This window comes from Rhinopithecus roxellana, chromosome 13 (assembly GCF_007565055.1).
Source record: "Rhinopithecus roxellana isolate Shanxi Qingling chromosome 13, ASM756505v1, whole genome shotgun sequence".
Classification (NCBI taxonomy): Eukaryota; Metazoa; Chordata; class Mammalia; order Primates; family Cercopithecidae; genus Rhinopithecus; species Rhinopithecus roxellana.
Window position 1 is genome coordinate 18664234 of NC_044561.1, and position 16045 is coordinate 18680278.

At 45.5% G+C, this 16045-nt stretch overlaps 1 protein-coding gene across 4 annotated transcripts in view; it reads right to left on the bottom strand.

The window, feature by feature from the left end:
- Positions 1–215: 215 nt before the first annotated feature.
- PRR14L (proline rich 14 like) overlaps positions 216–16045 on the bottom strand; it is a 70357-nt gene continuing 54527 nt past the window's right edge. For all 4 annotated transcript variants that reach the window (XM_010360703.2, XM_030914670.1, XM_030914671.1 and 1 more), the window contains 2 exons: positions 8127–8198; positions 216–4662 (listed from right to left, as the gene is read on the bottom strand). In XM_010360703.2, the coding sequence (XP_010359005.2) occupies positions 4386–4662; positions 8127–8198 (349 nt within the window). In that variant the 3' untranslated portion in view covers positions 216–4385. The remainder of the gene's footprint in view (positions 4663–8126; positions 8199–16045) is intronic.

Consider the following 16045-nt stretch of genomic DNA (forward strand, 5'->3'; position numbering starts at 1 on the left):
ATTGTGCACACCCGGGCAATTTTGGCTCTGTGTCACCTGTAACAGCTTAAGCAATAGCTAATCAGTTTGAGCTGGTCCCACAGTTACAACACAATACTTCTCAGAAAATGGTGACCACTTTGGAAGGAATGATGCTTGCTGTGATATTTAACTTTGGAATGTCCATTTTAACTTACTGCCAAGCCACAAGAACAAAGTAATGGCCTTGAGAGTTATTTGAAAGGTTTTCAAAAAAATTTATTTTCATAAATTAACACACATAACAGTGGAAATTTCAGAGTCACAAACTACCAAACAGAAAAGGAACTGCAGGGGCATCATGTATACCAATGTTACCAAAAATGTACAAATTTCATGGAACTACTGACCATGATAATATATAAACATGTCAGGCAGCTATTTTTACTGGCCCAGACCAGCCCAAGGAGATGCTGAGGCCTCTCACAAAGAATTCAAATCCAATTCAGCACCAGAGAGGGGCTTGTGAAGACACACAATCAACAAGCATTGTATCTGAGAGCACACTGCACTAGATGGCCGGCTCAACAAGGACCCCCCTTCATCATCAAAATAGCTTTTGCTGCTCAATTTGTGGCTAGATGGTAACATTAAACTGTAATTTTAGTGAAATTAAATCTCCCTAGCCAGGTTTTTATATAACAAGTTCAGTTCTGGCAAGGAGCCCTTTCCTGACACGGATCCAGGAAAGGATACTCTGCACTTCTGGCCAATTATTTAAACTTTGGATACAGCCACCCACAATGTGGTTATTTAAGAGGTCCTTTCCATGACACCAGGGGGAAAGCTTACAGAAACAAAACAGAACAAGGGAATTACAGAAAGCACCAACTGCATACTCCCCCCACCCCAGGGAATGGGAGAAAAGTATCACTGCCTAAAAGTTGGTCTTTCACAGATCTTAATGTACATGGCATTGATTATGAGACGGAATCCCAGCCTGGAGACAGAGCAACGGCCATGCAGTCATCAGCTGCACTGTGGCCTTGGATCTGCTGCTGCCGTCCTGTACGCTCCCTGCTGCTCTTGGCCCAGTGGGCGAGGAAGGAGCCATGGGGGAGGTCTCATGCCCAGAGAGTGGGATCTGGAATGGACCTCAGGTTGGCTCTGGAGCTCGTGCCAAAGACCCTTTCAGGCAAAATTGTGACAAAGTATCATGATTTTCACAGCTCTTGAGGAGCGCTGAGTTTTGGGATTCACAGCATGAGTTTCTGGGCTCTTCAGGCTCCGAATAAGGCAAACACTACATGTCTTTTCACTGTAACTCCCTCAGCTACCGTAGCTTTGAGTAAGGTCAGTAAGAAAAAGTGGACATGATCAGATTTAACAGGAGACGAGGTACAGCTGAACTCATGGAGACATGAAGCTGGAAAGGAGACCAAAAGCAAAAAAAGAGGAGGCAACATGGAGGGAGGAGGCAAACACAGCTAGAAACTGAAAGATGGCGGAGAAAAAAAAAACCACGATTGAAAGTTTCAGTGAAAAGCTGATGGGCAGAACCCTGATTGGACCTGAGATTTCTCTTCTTTCCCATATTAAAAACACTAAACCTCTGGAAGTGAGTGATAGTTAAGTTGTAGTTAACTGTAACTTCCCACCACTTGGGGAGGGAAGTTCCCATATTCAGAAACTGTACCAACTCCACACCAGAACCAGACCTGTAGCTCTGGGCAGGTGGTGTGCGTGTCCCATCATGGTTAGGGACCGCGGGCTTGAGGACCTGTGACAACACTGCAGCTGGCTCAGTGCTGAAACTGAATGTAAGACAGGTGTGGCTGAGCACAGCTGGAGCCTACGTATGTACATCACCCTCAGATAAGTAATTTCAAGTTTGCAGTGGGGCCCCCTTCTCAACTTTGGAGCAGGGGACGGGCCCTAGCCAGAGGGTAGGCCAAGAATTTCAACGAGGGGCAGGGCTGGCCTCAGAACAACTTCTCTCCTACATTGTCAGGACAAGGAAGGAGCCCAGCTCTGTTTCTTCCAGTCCTCTGCTCCCAGTTACCCATGTTCCAAACCGCTGCTCCTGGCTCTTTGAGTGCCACACCTATAACGGCCACAGTTGAAACTATCTCTGCAATGTTGGTGACACTACAGCTGTGCCCACTGTTCTCTCTGGGAAACATAGCCGCCACATCACTGCATCTACACTGCCAACGGAGCTGGCAAACAGGGCTTTGTTGACTCACTGCTAGTCTGCAACCTGTCCAGTAGGCGCTCCCTAAACATGCCTGAACAAGAGCACAATGTACTACTCATCCCACTCCCTTAAGCAAAAAAGGCAGAGAGAAGCATTTAGTGTCTAAGAACCCTGTCCCAGGAAGGGAGAGGTATTGAGGTGAAACATAGGTCCTGTCTATACAGTCTGGGCAAAGTGGATGTAGAATGACAGAATCTGGTTAGCATCATTCAGAGCCGGTACGGAAGCCTGGCTCTCTTCTAACTGTATTTGGCCACGTCCTTGGACGCCTCCGTGGATGACCACGTGTGTATTTTACTTGTCTCAATGCTATGTCTGAGGCAGTGGGCCTAGAAGATAGCCGTAGCACACTTTTCTCTCTGGCTCAAGTCAGTTTTTCTGCTCCAGTGTGGCATAGACTGTCAACCTGCAAAAGCAAGGCACATAGAGACCCCCCACCCCCACCCCATCTCCCCATCCACTAGCAAATGGGGAAGCAAAAGAAACCTAGGAGAGTTGACCAACATTCCAGGATGTGCCACTCACTCTTCTCTAACAGACTGACTTGGAAATGTGCCTAGAACTCTGATGGTTCCCATCGGTGGCTGCTCCATGCCAGTGGCTCCCAGGAGGATAGAAGAGGTGATGCTGGTGTCCTGATGATGACTTTAGCATCCCACTCACCAGCCATGGAATGTTAATTCTCTAAACTCTTGTTCTGAGAGAGAAAGAGAAAGAGAAACCCCTAGAGAAGGAGGGGAAGGGGAGCAGGATATGGGTACACAGGACTTCAGTGGAAAAGGAACAAGACCTCGAGGCTGCTGACGCACAGCAGCCCTTTGCCCACAGACTCCTGCAGGCACAAACCCAGAAACTTGGCTAACTCCGGCATTCGACAGTTCCGGTAGATGTGACACAGGAGCCCAGAGTACAATGAGGTGGCCCTCAAAGAGGGCTGGCTGGGGATTTTTGAGATCCCACTGCAGGAACACATCTCTGGGTCTGAAGCATGACCCCGACTCTCTCCCCACTCTTGAAGCGAGCTGCCTGGAGAGTCACAAATACTGTGGGTCAGCCTGTATCACTGTCCATGCTGTTGTACTCAATTTTGTTACCTAACACCATTTCAGATAAAAACCATTAAGACCACACCCAACCACAGTATTTTTTCAATGATCGGGAGAGAAACCTGCTCTTACTTAAATCACTAAAATAAATACATGTATCTGGTGGGCAAGAATGAGAACCCAGATGAATAAAAGTGCTCCCTCTAATGAGTTACACTAGAAGCTGGAGATGGGGAAGGGATTGCCTGAAACACATGAATAGGAAAAATGTCTCTTCCATGCAGCGGTCAACTGGGTCAAATGCCTATCATGTTTTCTTAAGACATGTATTGTTCTTCTCCTTAAAAAATTGTTTTAAAATCACATTTAAAGGCTCCAAACATGCAGCAATAATAGTACAAAAACAACAACAAAAAAGAAAACAAATGAAAATAATCCACACCACAACATTAAAAAGTGCAACTTACTTCGAATGGGGCCTGGACGGGCTCCTCTGGCACTAGTGACCCACAGTCATAGAGGGGAGAAAATGATGGGAAAAAGCCACACACACACAAACACTCTCACATACACTCACATCAATAAGTCCTGGGCAGACAAAAGATTAGAAAACACAACAGCTCATCTTTCCTCAGCTACTGAAATGAGCCAGTGAGACCACGTAGGACAGGACACCAGTTCCCCTCCCTAGGCCACGTTTCTAATAATCTTGGTCTAGCACCACCGTAAACAAAGCGGAACTTTCATATGGACGTGCAAATCCTGTGAGTCCTTGGAATCCTAGTGTTACTGAAGATAGGCTGCTGCTTCCTCCTGTGGATGGCAGAGACTGAGGAGGAGGCTGGATGTCGTTCAGGTTCATTTCCAGGAGAAAGGGAGCATTCCTGAGGTTCTATACTCAGCAGTAAAAGTAGAGGACCCTCCTTCACCAGTTTCTAAAAAGGTTGCACCTTGAAATAGGTAAAATTCATGGACTGTGCATTTTTGAGTGGTTTGGCGGTAGGGCAAAATTAGGCAACCTCTTCCAAGGAGGTCCAAAAACAAACAAACAAACAAACAAACAAACAAAAAAAAAACGAACAAACAAAAACACTAAAATTGAGACCCTCAAACTGAATTGCTTCTCAACAGCCTGATGATCGTTCCTGCTCCTCTTCCTTGGCAAAGAAGGTCTCCAGTTCCATTAGTTTCTGTATCAAAAGAGCATCCAGCTCTCGACTCTGCACAGCTGCCTTCTGGGCCCTGGTAAAGCTGCCTGCCACCGTGACTTTACCTCGAGCTCTCCTCTTTCGCGGGACTGTAAAATCCTGAAATTCTAGAACTCGCTTCCTCTTCTGTTGGCTGATTGAGATTAGCGTACCATTTCGTTCCTTGGGTTCCTCAAAGATGGTCTCTAAACACCTAAGGATGAAGCACGAAACAGAATCACCAACGGGCTGACTCACATGGCCCATCCTGTCAACAGGGTCAGGATGTTGACATCCTGAAGGTTAACAACCCTTCTAGTCAACAGCGACTGAAAGCTACTTGCACCAACTCTTTTTTTTTTTTTTTTTTCTGTGAGACAGAGTTTCACTCTTGTTGCCCAGGCTGGAGTGCAATGGCATGATCTTGGCTCACTGCAACCTCTGTCTCCTGGGTTCAAGCGATTCTCCTGCCTCAGCCTCTCAAGTAGCTGGGATTACAGGCATGTGTCACTACATCTGGTTAATTTTTTGTTTGTTTGTTTAAGACAGTCTTGCTCTGTCACCCAGGCTGGAGTGCAATGGCACAATCTCGGCTCACTGCAAGTGCCACCTCCAGGATTCATGCCATTCTCCTGCCTCAGCCTCCCAAGTAGCTGGGACTAAAGGCGCACGCCACCACGCCCAGCTAATTTTTTTTTTTTTTTGTATTTTTAGTAGAGACAGGGTTTCACTCTGTTAGCCAGGATGGTCTTGATCTCCTGACCTCGTGATCCACTCTCCTTGACCTCCCAAAGTGCTGGGATTATAGGCATGAGCCGCCGTGCCCAGCCAATTTTTTTTGTAATTTTAGCAGAGATGAGGTTTCACCAGTTTGACCAGGCTAGTCTCGAAATCCTGACCTCAGGTGATCCACCTGCCTCAGCTTCCCAGTGCTGGGATTACAGGCGTGAGCCACCGCACCCAGCCCTGACTCATCTTTAAAAAATATTTTTTTTTTTTGAGACAGGGTCTCACTCTGTCACTCTGTCACTGGAGTGCAGTGGCACAATCACAGCTCACTAGAGCCTCGACATCCTGGGCTGAAGCGATCCTCCCACCTGAGCCTCCCAAGTAGCTGGGACTATAAGCATGCAACCACCATGTCTGGCTAATTTAAAAAGAATTTTTTTTTTTTTTTGTAGAGATGGAGTCTTGGTATATTGCCCAGGCTGGTCTCCAACTCCAGGGCTCCAGTGATCCTCCCTCCTTGGCCTCCTGAAGTGGTGAGATGACAGGCATGAGCCACTGGCTCTGATTCATTTTTTTAAATGACTACACAGTAGATTCCATTATAAGGAATTAATTATAAGTAATTATAAGTAAATTAATGAGAACCCTAGTAATATTTTAAATGTTGGGTTGTTTCCAATACCTCCCTTTTTTGTGCATTTGAGACAGGTTTCACTCCCGTCACCCAGGCTGGGGTGCAGTGGCGTGAAGTTGCTCACTGCAACCTTTGCCTCCCAGGTTCAAGCAATTCTCCTGCCTCAGCCTCCCGAGTAGCTGGGACTATAGGTGCAGGCCACTGTGCCTGGCTACTTTTTGTGTTTTTAGTAGAGACGGGGTTTCACCATGTTGCCCAGGCTGGTCTTGAACTCCTCAGCTCAAGCAATCTGCCTGCCTTGGCCTGCCAAAGTGCTAGAATGACAGGTGTGAGCCACTGTGCCCAGCCTTTATTTATTTTTAGCAATGTGGCAAAGATGTAGTAATAATTGTACAAATGTGTTAGAGCAGACATACAAAATCTTAGAATAAAATCCTAGAGTTCTCCTATATTCCAGAAACAGTGGGCATTTAATAAATGTTCACTGACTTGAACTGAATTCAGACCTAAGTGAAACTCTTCCTGTATTTGGGTTTACAATCATATCTGAAAAATCAATAATTATCAGTCCTGAAGTCAGCATATTTGGTAAAAATACAAATACAAACTACTTCTTTGTACTTTTTTTTTTTTTTTGAGACAGAGTCTCGCTCTGTCACCCAGGCTGGAGTGCAGTGGCACAATCTCAGCTCACTGCAACCTCTGCGTCCTGGGTTCAAGCAGTTCTCTGCCTCACCCTCCTGAGTAAATGGGATTACAGGCGCCCGCCATCACGCTCAGCTAATTTTTGTATTTTTAGTAGAGATGGGGTGGGTTTCACTATCTTGGCCAGGTGAGTCTTGAACTCCTGACGTCGTGATCTACCCGCCTTGGCCTCCCAAAGTGCTGGGATTATAGGCGTGAGCCACCGCGCCCAGCCTCTGTACTTTTTCTTTTTTCTTTTTTTTGAGATGGAGTTTTGCTCTTGTTGCCCAGGCTGGAGTGCAATGGTGCGATCTGGGCTCACCGCAACCTCCGCCTCCCGGGTTCAAGCGATTCTCCTGCCTCAGCTTCCTGAGTAGCTGGGATTACAGGCATGCACTACCACGCCTGGGTAATTTTGTATTTTTATTAGAGATAGGGTTTCCCCATGTTGGTCAGGTTGGTCTCGAACTCCCGACCTCAGATGATCCGCCTGCCTCAGCTTCCCAAAGTGTTGGGATTATAGGCGTGAACTACTGTGCCCAACTCCTTTTTTTTTTTAAGGCAGAGTCTCACTCTTTTGACCACACTGGAGTGCAGTGGCATGATCTTGGCTTACTGCAACCTCCACCTCCTCATTCAAGCAATTCTCCTGCCTCAGCCTCCCAAGTAGCTGGGATTACAGGTGTGTGCCACCACACCCAGCTAATTTTGTATTTTTAGTAGAGACAGGATTTCACCATGTTGGCCAGGCTGGTCTTGAAATTCCTAACCTCAGGTGATTCGCCCGCCTTGGCCTCCCAAAGTGCTTGGTTTACAGGTGTGAGCCACTGCTCCCGGCTGAGACTACATTTTTTTTTTTTTTTTTTTTTTGAGATGGAGTCTAGCTCTGTTGCCCAGGCTGGAGTGCAGTGGCATGATCTTGGCTCACTGGCATTTCCTCCTCCCGGGTTCAAGCAATTCTCCTGCCTCAGTCTCCCAAGTAGTTGGGATTACAGGTGCGAGCCACCATGCCCAGCTAATTTTTTTTTTTTTTTTTTTTTTTGAGATGCAGTCTCGCTTTGTCACCCAGGCTGGAGTGCAATGGTGGAATCTCGGCTCACTGCAAGTTCTGCCTCCCAGGTTCACACCATTCTCCTGCCTCAGCCTTCCGAGTAGCTGGGACTACAGGCGCCCGCCACCACACCTAGCTTTTTTCGTATTTTTAGTAGAGATAGGGTTTCACTGTTAGCCAGGATGGTCTCAATCTCCTGACCTTGTGATCTGCCCGCCTCAGCCTCCCAAAGTGATGGGAATTTTTTGTATTTTTAGTAGAGATGGGGTTTCACCATGTTCGTCAGCCTGGTCTCGAACTCCTGACCTCGTGATCCACCCGTGTTGGCCTCCCAAAGTGCTGGAATTACAGACGTGAGCCACCGCACCTGGCTACATTTTATGTAACCCAATACACGTTATTTCCTATCCTATTACTGACCCTAATTCAAGTGCTGGAATTGAAAAATACCAATTCTAGCTATTTATAAGACCCAATATTGGTACAACTGAACATAAACTCTTTCTTAAGTGAAAGGGCTGGAGATTCACATCAATCATTTCAAATTCTTCCCTTTTATTTCCCAGCTATAATTACCTACCTGTTTGCAGGAGGAGATTTATAATTCTTGTTGGTATATATCTCTTCTAAACTAAACTCCTTCTTCTTTAACCTGAAAAGAAAGAAAGAAAAAAATTCTTCATGTTCTCTCTTTTTTATAGACAAGGTCTTGCTCTGTTGCCCAGGCAAAAGGGCAGTGACATGATCATAGCTCACTGCAGCCTTGAACTCTAGCCATTCTCCAGCCTCAGCCTCCTGAGTAGCTGGGATTACAGGTGTGTGCCACCACGCCAGGCTAGATTAAAAAAAAAAATTAGATATGAGTTACTGTGCACAGCCTCATGTTCTCCTAAGAGGGAAGAGATTGATTTCCCAATACTATCCTTTACATTTGCTCCAACCTATCTGTAATATGTTTTAGATGTGTCTCATGCAAACAATGTGTACTGGAAAAAATATGTACTGGATTTTCTTTTCCAGGGTACCAACCTTCAACTTTATGTAACTGAGCCCATTAATACTTACTGGGAATGATATACTTAGATTTATATCTATTATTTTTCATAGATTTATATTGATTTTACAGCTGTTGTTTGTGCTGTCTTTGCAATGTTTCTTTTCATGAATTGACTGTTCTTTTTTTTCTATCTTCCTCCACTGACTAGGAAACTATATATTCTTTTTTGTTTTTTTCTGTTTTAGAGATGGGTCTTGCTCTGTTGCCTAGGACTCTGAGGCTGGGTACAGCCTAGGTGACAAAGACTCTGTCTCTTAAAAAATATATATATATATACATACACACACACACACAAAACTCTTCATACCTATCAATTATACAGTAACCCTGAGGTACAGCTTGAATAGTAAAAGCAGGCCATATGCTTGCTTTTTTCCTTTCATAACCAATTTCCAAAACAATGAAGTTGGTTTCCCAGTATCTTCCAAAGATGGCCAATGGTATTAAATTTTTTTAAGTATCATTATGAACTACTGGGTTTATATTTGATATGCTGTAATCTACTGAACTTATTATTCTTTTGAGGGTCAGCTGGTCTCATCTGTGGCCAGAGGGAATCTCTTCAAACTGGTTCTTGAGACCCAGGCATGGTGACTCCCAACAGTAGTCCCAGTTACTTGGGAGACTGAGGCAAGAGGATTTTTTTTTTTTTTTTTTTTTTGAGACGGAGTCTCGCTCCGTCGCCCAGGCTGGAGTGCAGTGGCCAGATCTCAGCTCACTGCAAGCTCCGCCTCCTGGGTTTACGCCATTCTCCTGCCTCAGCCTCCCGAGTAGCTGGGACTACAGGCGCCCGCCACCTCGCCCGGCTAGTTTTTTGTATTTTTTAGTGGAGACGGGTTTCACCAGGTTAGCCAGGATGGTCTCGATCTCCTGACCTCGTGATCTGCCCGTCTCGGCCTCCCAAAGTGCTGGGATTACAGGCTTGAGCCACTGTGCCCGGCCCAGCAAGAGGATTGTTGAGCCCAGGAGTTTGAGACCAGTCTGGGCAACAAAGCAAGACCCTGTCTCTATAAAACATTAAAAAATAAACAAAAAACTGGCTCCTGAATCCCTTTGACATGACCCTAGGAGTCTCTGAGAGCTCTGCTACTTTCTGGTATGACAAGATACATTCATCTTATTAATTTCCTGCCCTAGACCTGTAATCACTCTCCAAGGAGTCCAGGTTCACATACCATAAAATTCAACCATTTAAAATGTACAATTCAGTGATTTTTAAAATACTCGCTAGGTTATTCATGATCACCACTATCTAATCTCGTCCAGTTTTTTATGAGACAGGGTCTTGCTCTGTCACCCAGGCTGGCAGTGGCACAAACATGGCTCACTGCAGCCTCAACTTCCTGGGCTGGGCTCAACAGATACTCCTGCTTCTGCCTCCATGTAGCTGGGACCACAGGTGTGTGCCACCATAGCCGGATTATTTTTTTATTTTTTATTTTATTCATTTCTTGAGACAGAATTTCGCTCTTGTTGCCCAGACTGGAGTGCAATGGCACGACCTCAGCTCACTGCAACCATTACCTCCCGGATTCAAGCAATTCCCCTGCCCAGTCTCCTTAGTAGCTGGGATTACAGGCGTCTGCCACCACACACGGCTAATTTTTGATTTTTTTTTTTTCTTTTGAGATGGCGTCTTGCTCTGTTGCCAGACTGAAGTGCAGTAGAGCGATCTCAGCTCACTGCAACCTCTGCCTCCTGGGTTCAAGCGATTCTCCTGCCTCAGCTTCCCGAGTAGCTGGTAGTACGGGTACACATCACCACACCCAGATAATTTTTGTATTTTTAGTAGAGATAGGGTTTCATTGGCATTGGGAGTTATACCTGATGTAAATGACGAGTTGATGGGTGCAGCACACCAACATGGCAAAAGTATACATATGTAACAAACCTGCACGTTGTGCACATGTACCCTAGAACTTAAAGTATAATAAAAAAGAAAAAAAAATAATAGGGCAGAGGAAGCAATCATATATATGCATTTGTCTCATGTGAGCCTTAGGGTGATAACTTTGAGTTCTGTCTGTCCTTTGCCTACTAGGAATTTCCTTGTGGGCAAATTTTGAGGAAGGTATGCAGCCTTTTTATTTTTGTGTTAAAGAGCTATGTTATTTAGGAATAAAATGGAAGCAAGTTTACCTGAAAAAAAAAAAAAGAGAGAGGGTTTCACCGCTTTGGCCGGACTGGTCTTGAACTCCTGACCTCAGGTGATTCACCCACCTCGACCTCCCAAAGTGTTGAGATTACAGGCGTGAGTCACCATGCCCAGCTGTAACTTTGACTGTTTTTTTTTTTTTTTTTTTTTTTTTTGAGACGGAGTCTTGCTCTGTCGCCCAGGCCAGAGTGCAGTGGTGTGATCTTGGCTTACTGCAAGCTCCACCTCCTGGGTTCATGCCATTCTCCTGCCTCAGCCTCCTGAGTAGCTGGGACTGCAGGCGCCCACCACAACACCTGGCTAATTTTTTTGTATTTTTGTAGAGACAGGGTTTCACAGTGTTAGCCATGATGGTCTCAATCTCCTGACCTTGTGATTCACCCGCGTCAGCATCCCAAAGTGCTGGGATTTCAGGCGTGAATCACCACACCTGGCCACTTTGACTTTTTAGTAGAGAGAAGGTTTTATCACATTGGCCAGGATGGTCTCGAACTCCTGACCATCTTCAGATGATCCACCCATCTCGGCTTCCCAAAGTGCTGGGATTACAGGCGTGAGCCACCAAGCCCAGCTGTAACTTTGATTTTTTAGTAGAGATGGGGTTTCACCATGTTGGCCAGGCTGGTCTTGACCTCCTGACCTCAGGTGATCCACCCAGCTCGGCCTCCCAATGTGTTGGAGTTACAGGCGTGAGTCACTGCGCCCGGCCTATTTTTTCATTTTTTTTAAAGACAGGGTCTCACTCTCTTGCCTGGGTTAAAGTGCAGTGGCATAATGATAGCTGACTGCGCCCTTGACCTCCCTGGCTGAAGCAATCCTCCTGTCTCAGCTTTCCAAGTAGCTGGGACTACAGGTGCACAGTACTATGCTCGGCTAATTTTTTTTCTTTTCCTTTGAGACAGAGTTTTGCTCTGTTGCCCAGGCTGGAGTGCAGTGGCGTGATCCTGGCTCACTGCAACATCTGCTTTCCAGGTTCAAGTGATTCTTCTGCCTCAGCTTCCCAAGTAGCTGGGGCTACAGGACAACAGGTATGCACCACCATGCCTAGTTAATTTTTGTATTTTTAGTAAAGATGGGGTTTCATTGTATTGGCCAGGTTGGTCTCGAACTGCTGACCTCGTGATCCCCCAGCCTCGGTCTCCCAAACTGCTGGGATTACAGGTGTGAGCCACCATGCCTGGCCTCCAGCTACTTTTTTTCTTTCTTTCCTTTTTTTTTTTTTTTTTTTCTGAGACCAAGTCTCACTCTGTTGCCCAGGGTGGAGTGCAGTGGTGTGATCTAGTTTAGGCTCACTGCAACATCCGCCTTCCAGGTTCAAGCAATTCTCCTGCCTCAGCCTCCTGAGTAGCTGGGATTACAGGTGCCCACCACCACGCCTGGATAATTTTAAAAACATGTTTAGCAGAGACAAGGTTTCACCATGTTGGCCAGGCTGGTCTTGAACTCCTGACCTCAGGCAATCTGCCCACCTCGGCCTCCCATAGTGCTGGGATTACAGGCATGTCCAGCTAATTTTTAAAAACTACTTTTGGTAGAGATAGGGTTTGTCTATGTTGTGCAGGCTAGCTTCGAACTCCTGGGCTCAAGTGATCCTCCAGTCTCAGCCTCCCAAAGTGCTGGGATTACAGGGTTGAGCCACGATGCCTGACCTATCTTTTGTAGATGTGGTCTCACTATGTTGCCCAGGCTGGTATCAGACTTCTGGGCTCAAGTGATCCTCCTGCCTCTACCTGCCAACGTGCTGGGATTATAGGAATGAACCACCACACCTAGCCTTAAAACACTTTCAAAACTCCAAAAAGAAACCTACTTTTAGCAGTCACCTAGACTCTCCCCTACCACCCAGCACTGGTAACCACTAAACATCTTTCTTTTTTTTTTTTTTGCGACGGAGTCTAGCTCTGTTGCCCAGGCTGGAGTGCAGTGGTGTGATCTCGGCTCACTGCAAGCTCCGCCTCCCGGGTTTACGCCATTCTCCTGCCTCAGCCTCCCCAGTAGCTGGGACTACAGGCGCCCGCCATCTCACCCGGCTAGTTTTTTGTATTTTTTAGTAGAGATGGGGTTTCACCGTGTAGACCAGGATGGTCTCGATCTCCTGACCTCGTGATCCACCCGTCTCGGCCTCCCAAAGTGCTGGGATTACAGGCTTGAGCCACCGCGCCCAGCAACCACTAAACTACTTTCTGTCTCTTAAAGGATTCTAGACATTTCATATAAAATGAATCACATAGAATGTGCTGTTTTCATAGTTAACCACTGTTGTAGCATGTATCAGTACTTCGTTCCTTTTCCTGGCTGAATAATACTCCATCTATGGATATACCATCTTTTCTTTATCCATTTATCAACTGATGAACATTTGGTTTCCACTTTTTAGCTACTATGAATAATGCTGCTGTGAAAATTCATGCGTAAGTTTTTTGGTGAATGTACGTTTTCAATTACTTTTTTTTTTTTTTTGAGACAGAGTCTTGCTTTGTTACCCAGGCTAGAGTGCAGGGGTGCAATCTTAGCTCACGGCAACCTCCACCTCCTGCGTTAAGGCAATTCTCCTGCCTCAGCCTCTCGAGTAGCTGGGGTTACAGGCAAGCACCACTACTCCTGGCTAATTTTTGTATTTTTAGTGGAGATGGGGTTTCACCATATTGGCCAGACTGGTCTCGAACTCCTGACCTCAGACGATCTGACTGCCTCAGGCTCCCAAAGTGCTGGGATTACAGGCGTGAGCCACCATGCCTGGCATGTTTTCAATTCTTTTGGGTATATACCTAGAAGAATTGTTGGGTCATACGGTAACCAATTTTTTCAGGAACATTTTACATTCCCATGAGATGTGTATAAGGGTTTGAGTTTCTCCACACCCTTACTACACTTATTTTCTGTTTTATTTTTTCTTCCCATCCTAGTGGGTAGGAAGTGGTATTTCACTATGGTTTTGATTTGCAGTTCCCTGATGACTCATGATGTCAACAGCATCTTTTCAAATGCTTGTGGGTCATTTGTCTATCTTCTTTGGAGAAATGTCTATTTAAATACTTTGTCCATTTAAAAAATATGGTTATTGTCTTTTGGTTGTTGAACTATAAGAGTTCTTTATTGCTTGTGGATACCAGACCCTTATTAGATGTGTGATTTGCAAATATTTTCTCCAGTTCTGTGGGTCATATGTTATCTTGTTTTTTTTGTCGGAGACAGTTGGGCGTGGGGAGACAGTCTCACTCTCTTGCCCAAATTGGAGATCAGTGGTTTGATGATAGTTCACTGCAGCCTTGAAATCCTAGACTCAGTGATCCTTCCACCTCAGCGTCCTAAATAGCTGGGACTACAGGAGTGTGCCACTATGCCTGGTTAGTTTTATTTTTATTTTTGTAGAGACAGGGTCTCATTATGCTGCCCGGGCTGGCCTTGAACTCCTGGGCTCAAGCATTCCTCCCACCTTGGCTTCCCAAAGTGCTGGATTACAGGCGTGAGCCACCATGCGTGGTCACCTTTTCTTTTTTTATACTTTATTTTTTTACAGTAGTTTTATGTTCACAGAAAGACTGAACAGAAAGTAGACAGTTCCCATATAGCCCCTGCCTTCACACATGGATAGCCTTCCAGAGTGTACAACTGTTGTACAATGAACATATACTGATACATTATCACCCAAAAGTCCAGTTTATGTTGGAGCTTACCCTTGTTGTTTTCTATGAGTTTTGACAAACACATAATGCCATGTATCCCCCATTACAGTAACACACATAACAGTTTTCACTGCCCTACATACCCTCTGTGCGCCACCTAGTCATCCCTTCCTTCCCCTCAACCCTTGGTGACTTCTGTCTCCATGGTTTTGCCTTTTCTAGAAGGTCAGGGAGTTGAACTCATACAGTACATAGTTTATTCAGATTGGCTTCTTTCGCTCAGCAGTATGCATTTCAGATTCCTCCATATCATTTCATGGCTTGATAGCTAATTCCTTTTTAGTACTGAGTAATATTCCATTGTCCAGACAGTTTATTCATTCACCTACTGACGGACATCTTGGTTGCGTCCAAGTTTTAGAAATTCTGAATAAAGCTGCCATGAACATTTATGTACAGATTTTGTGTGAAATGTTTTCAACTCATTTGGGTAAATACCAAGGAGTGCAGCTGCTGTATGGTATGGTATGTACATTTAGTTCTGCATGGGAATTGCCAAACTGTCTTCCAAAGAGGCTATAAACCATTTTGCATTCCCACCAGCAGTGAATGAGAGTGTCTGTTGCTCCACATCCTCCTTCAATTCTCTCCTCTTACCTCTTCCTCTCCCTTGATCATATTTTTGTTTCTGTACTTCATTGTGAAAGTTCTGTTCTGTTGTGCTCCTGTTCATTAACACTATTTAGCTCTATTTAACTTGCTATTAACGCATTTATTAAAGTTTTATTTTGATTACTCAATTTTACATTTTTAGAAATTCTGTACAGTTCTACTTTAAATGTAGTTGGTTATTTTCAAGTATATCCTGCTTCATTATTCATATTTTCAACCCACTTGTATTTCTTTAAACACATAAAACATACTATAGGCCAGGCATGGTGGCTCACGCCTGTAATCCTAGCACTTTGAAAGGCCAAGGGTGGGCAAATCACTTGAGTCCAGGAGTTTCAGACCAGCCTGGCCAACATGGTGAAACCCTGTCTCCACTAAAAATACAAAAATGAGCCAACGTGGTAGTGCACACCTATAATCCCAGCTACTCTGGAGGCTGAGGGAGGAGAATCGCTCGAACTCGGTAGGCAGAGGCTGCGATGAGCCGAGATCGTGCCACTGCGCTCCAGCCTGGGGAACAGGCGTGAGCCACCGTGCCTGGCCAGCTGGTTTCAAACTCCTGACCTCAAGTGACCCACCCGTTTCAGCCTCCCAAAGTGCTAGGATTACAGGCTTGAGCCACCATACCTGGCCAGAATCAACTTTTAAACATGTTTTGGGCCGGGTGGATGACTTGGGGTCAAGAGTTCAAGACCAGCCTGACCAACATGGTGAAACCCTGTCTCTATTAAGAATATAAAATTAGGCCGGGCATGGTGGCTCACGTCTGTAATCCCAGCACTTTGCGAGGCCGAGGTGGATGGATCATGAGGTCAAGAGATTGAGACTATCCTGGCCAACATGGTGAAACCCCATCTCTACTAAAAATACAAAAATTAGGTGGGTGTGGTGGCACACTCCTGTAGTCCCTGCTACTCAAGAGGCTGAGGCAGGAGCATCCCTTGAACCCAGGAGGCTGAAGTTGCAGTGAGCCCAGATCGTGGCACTGC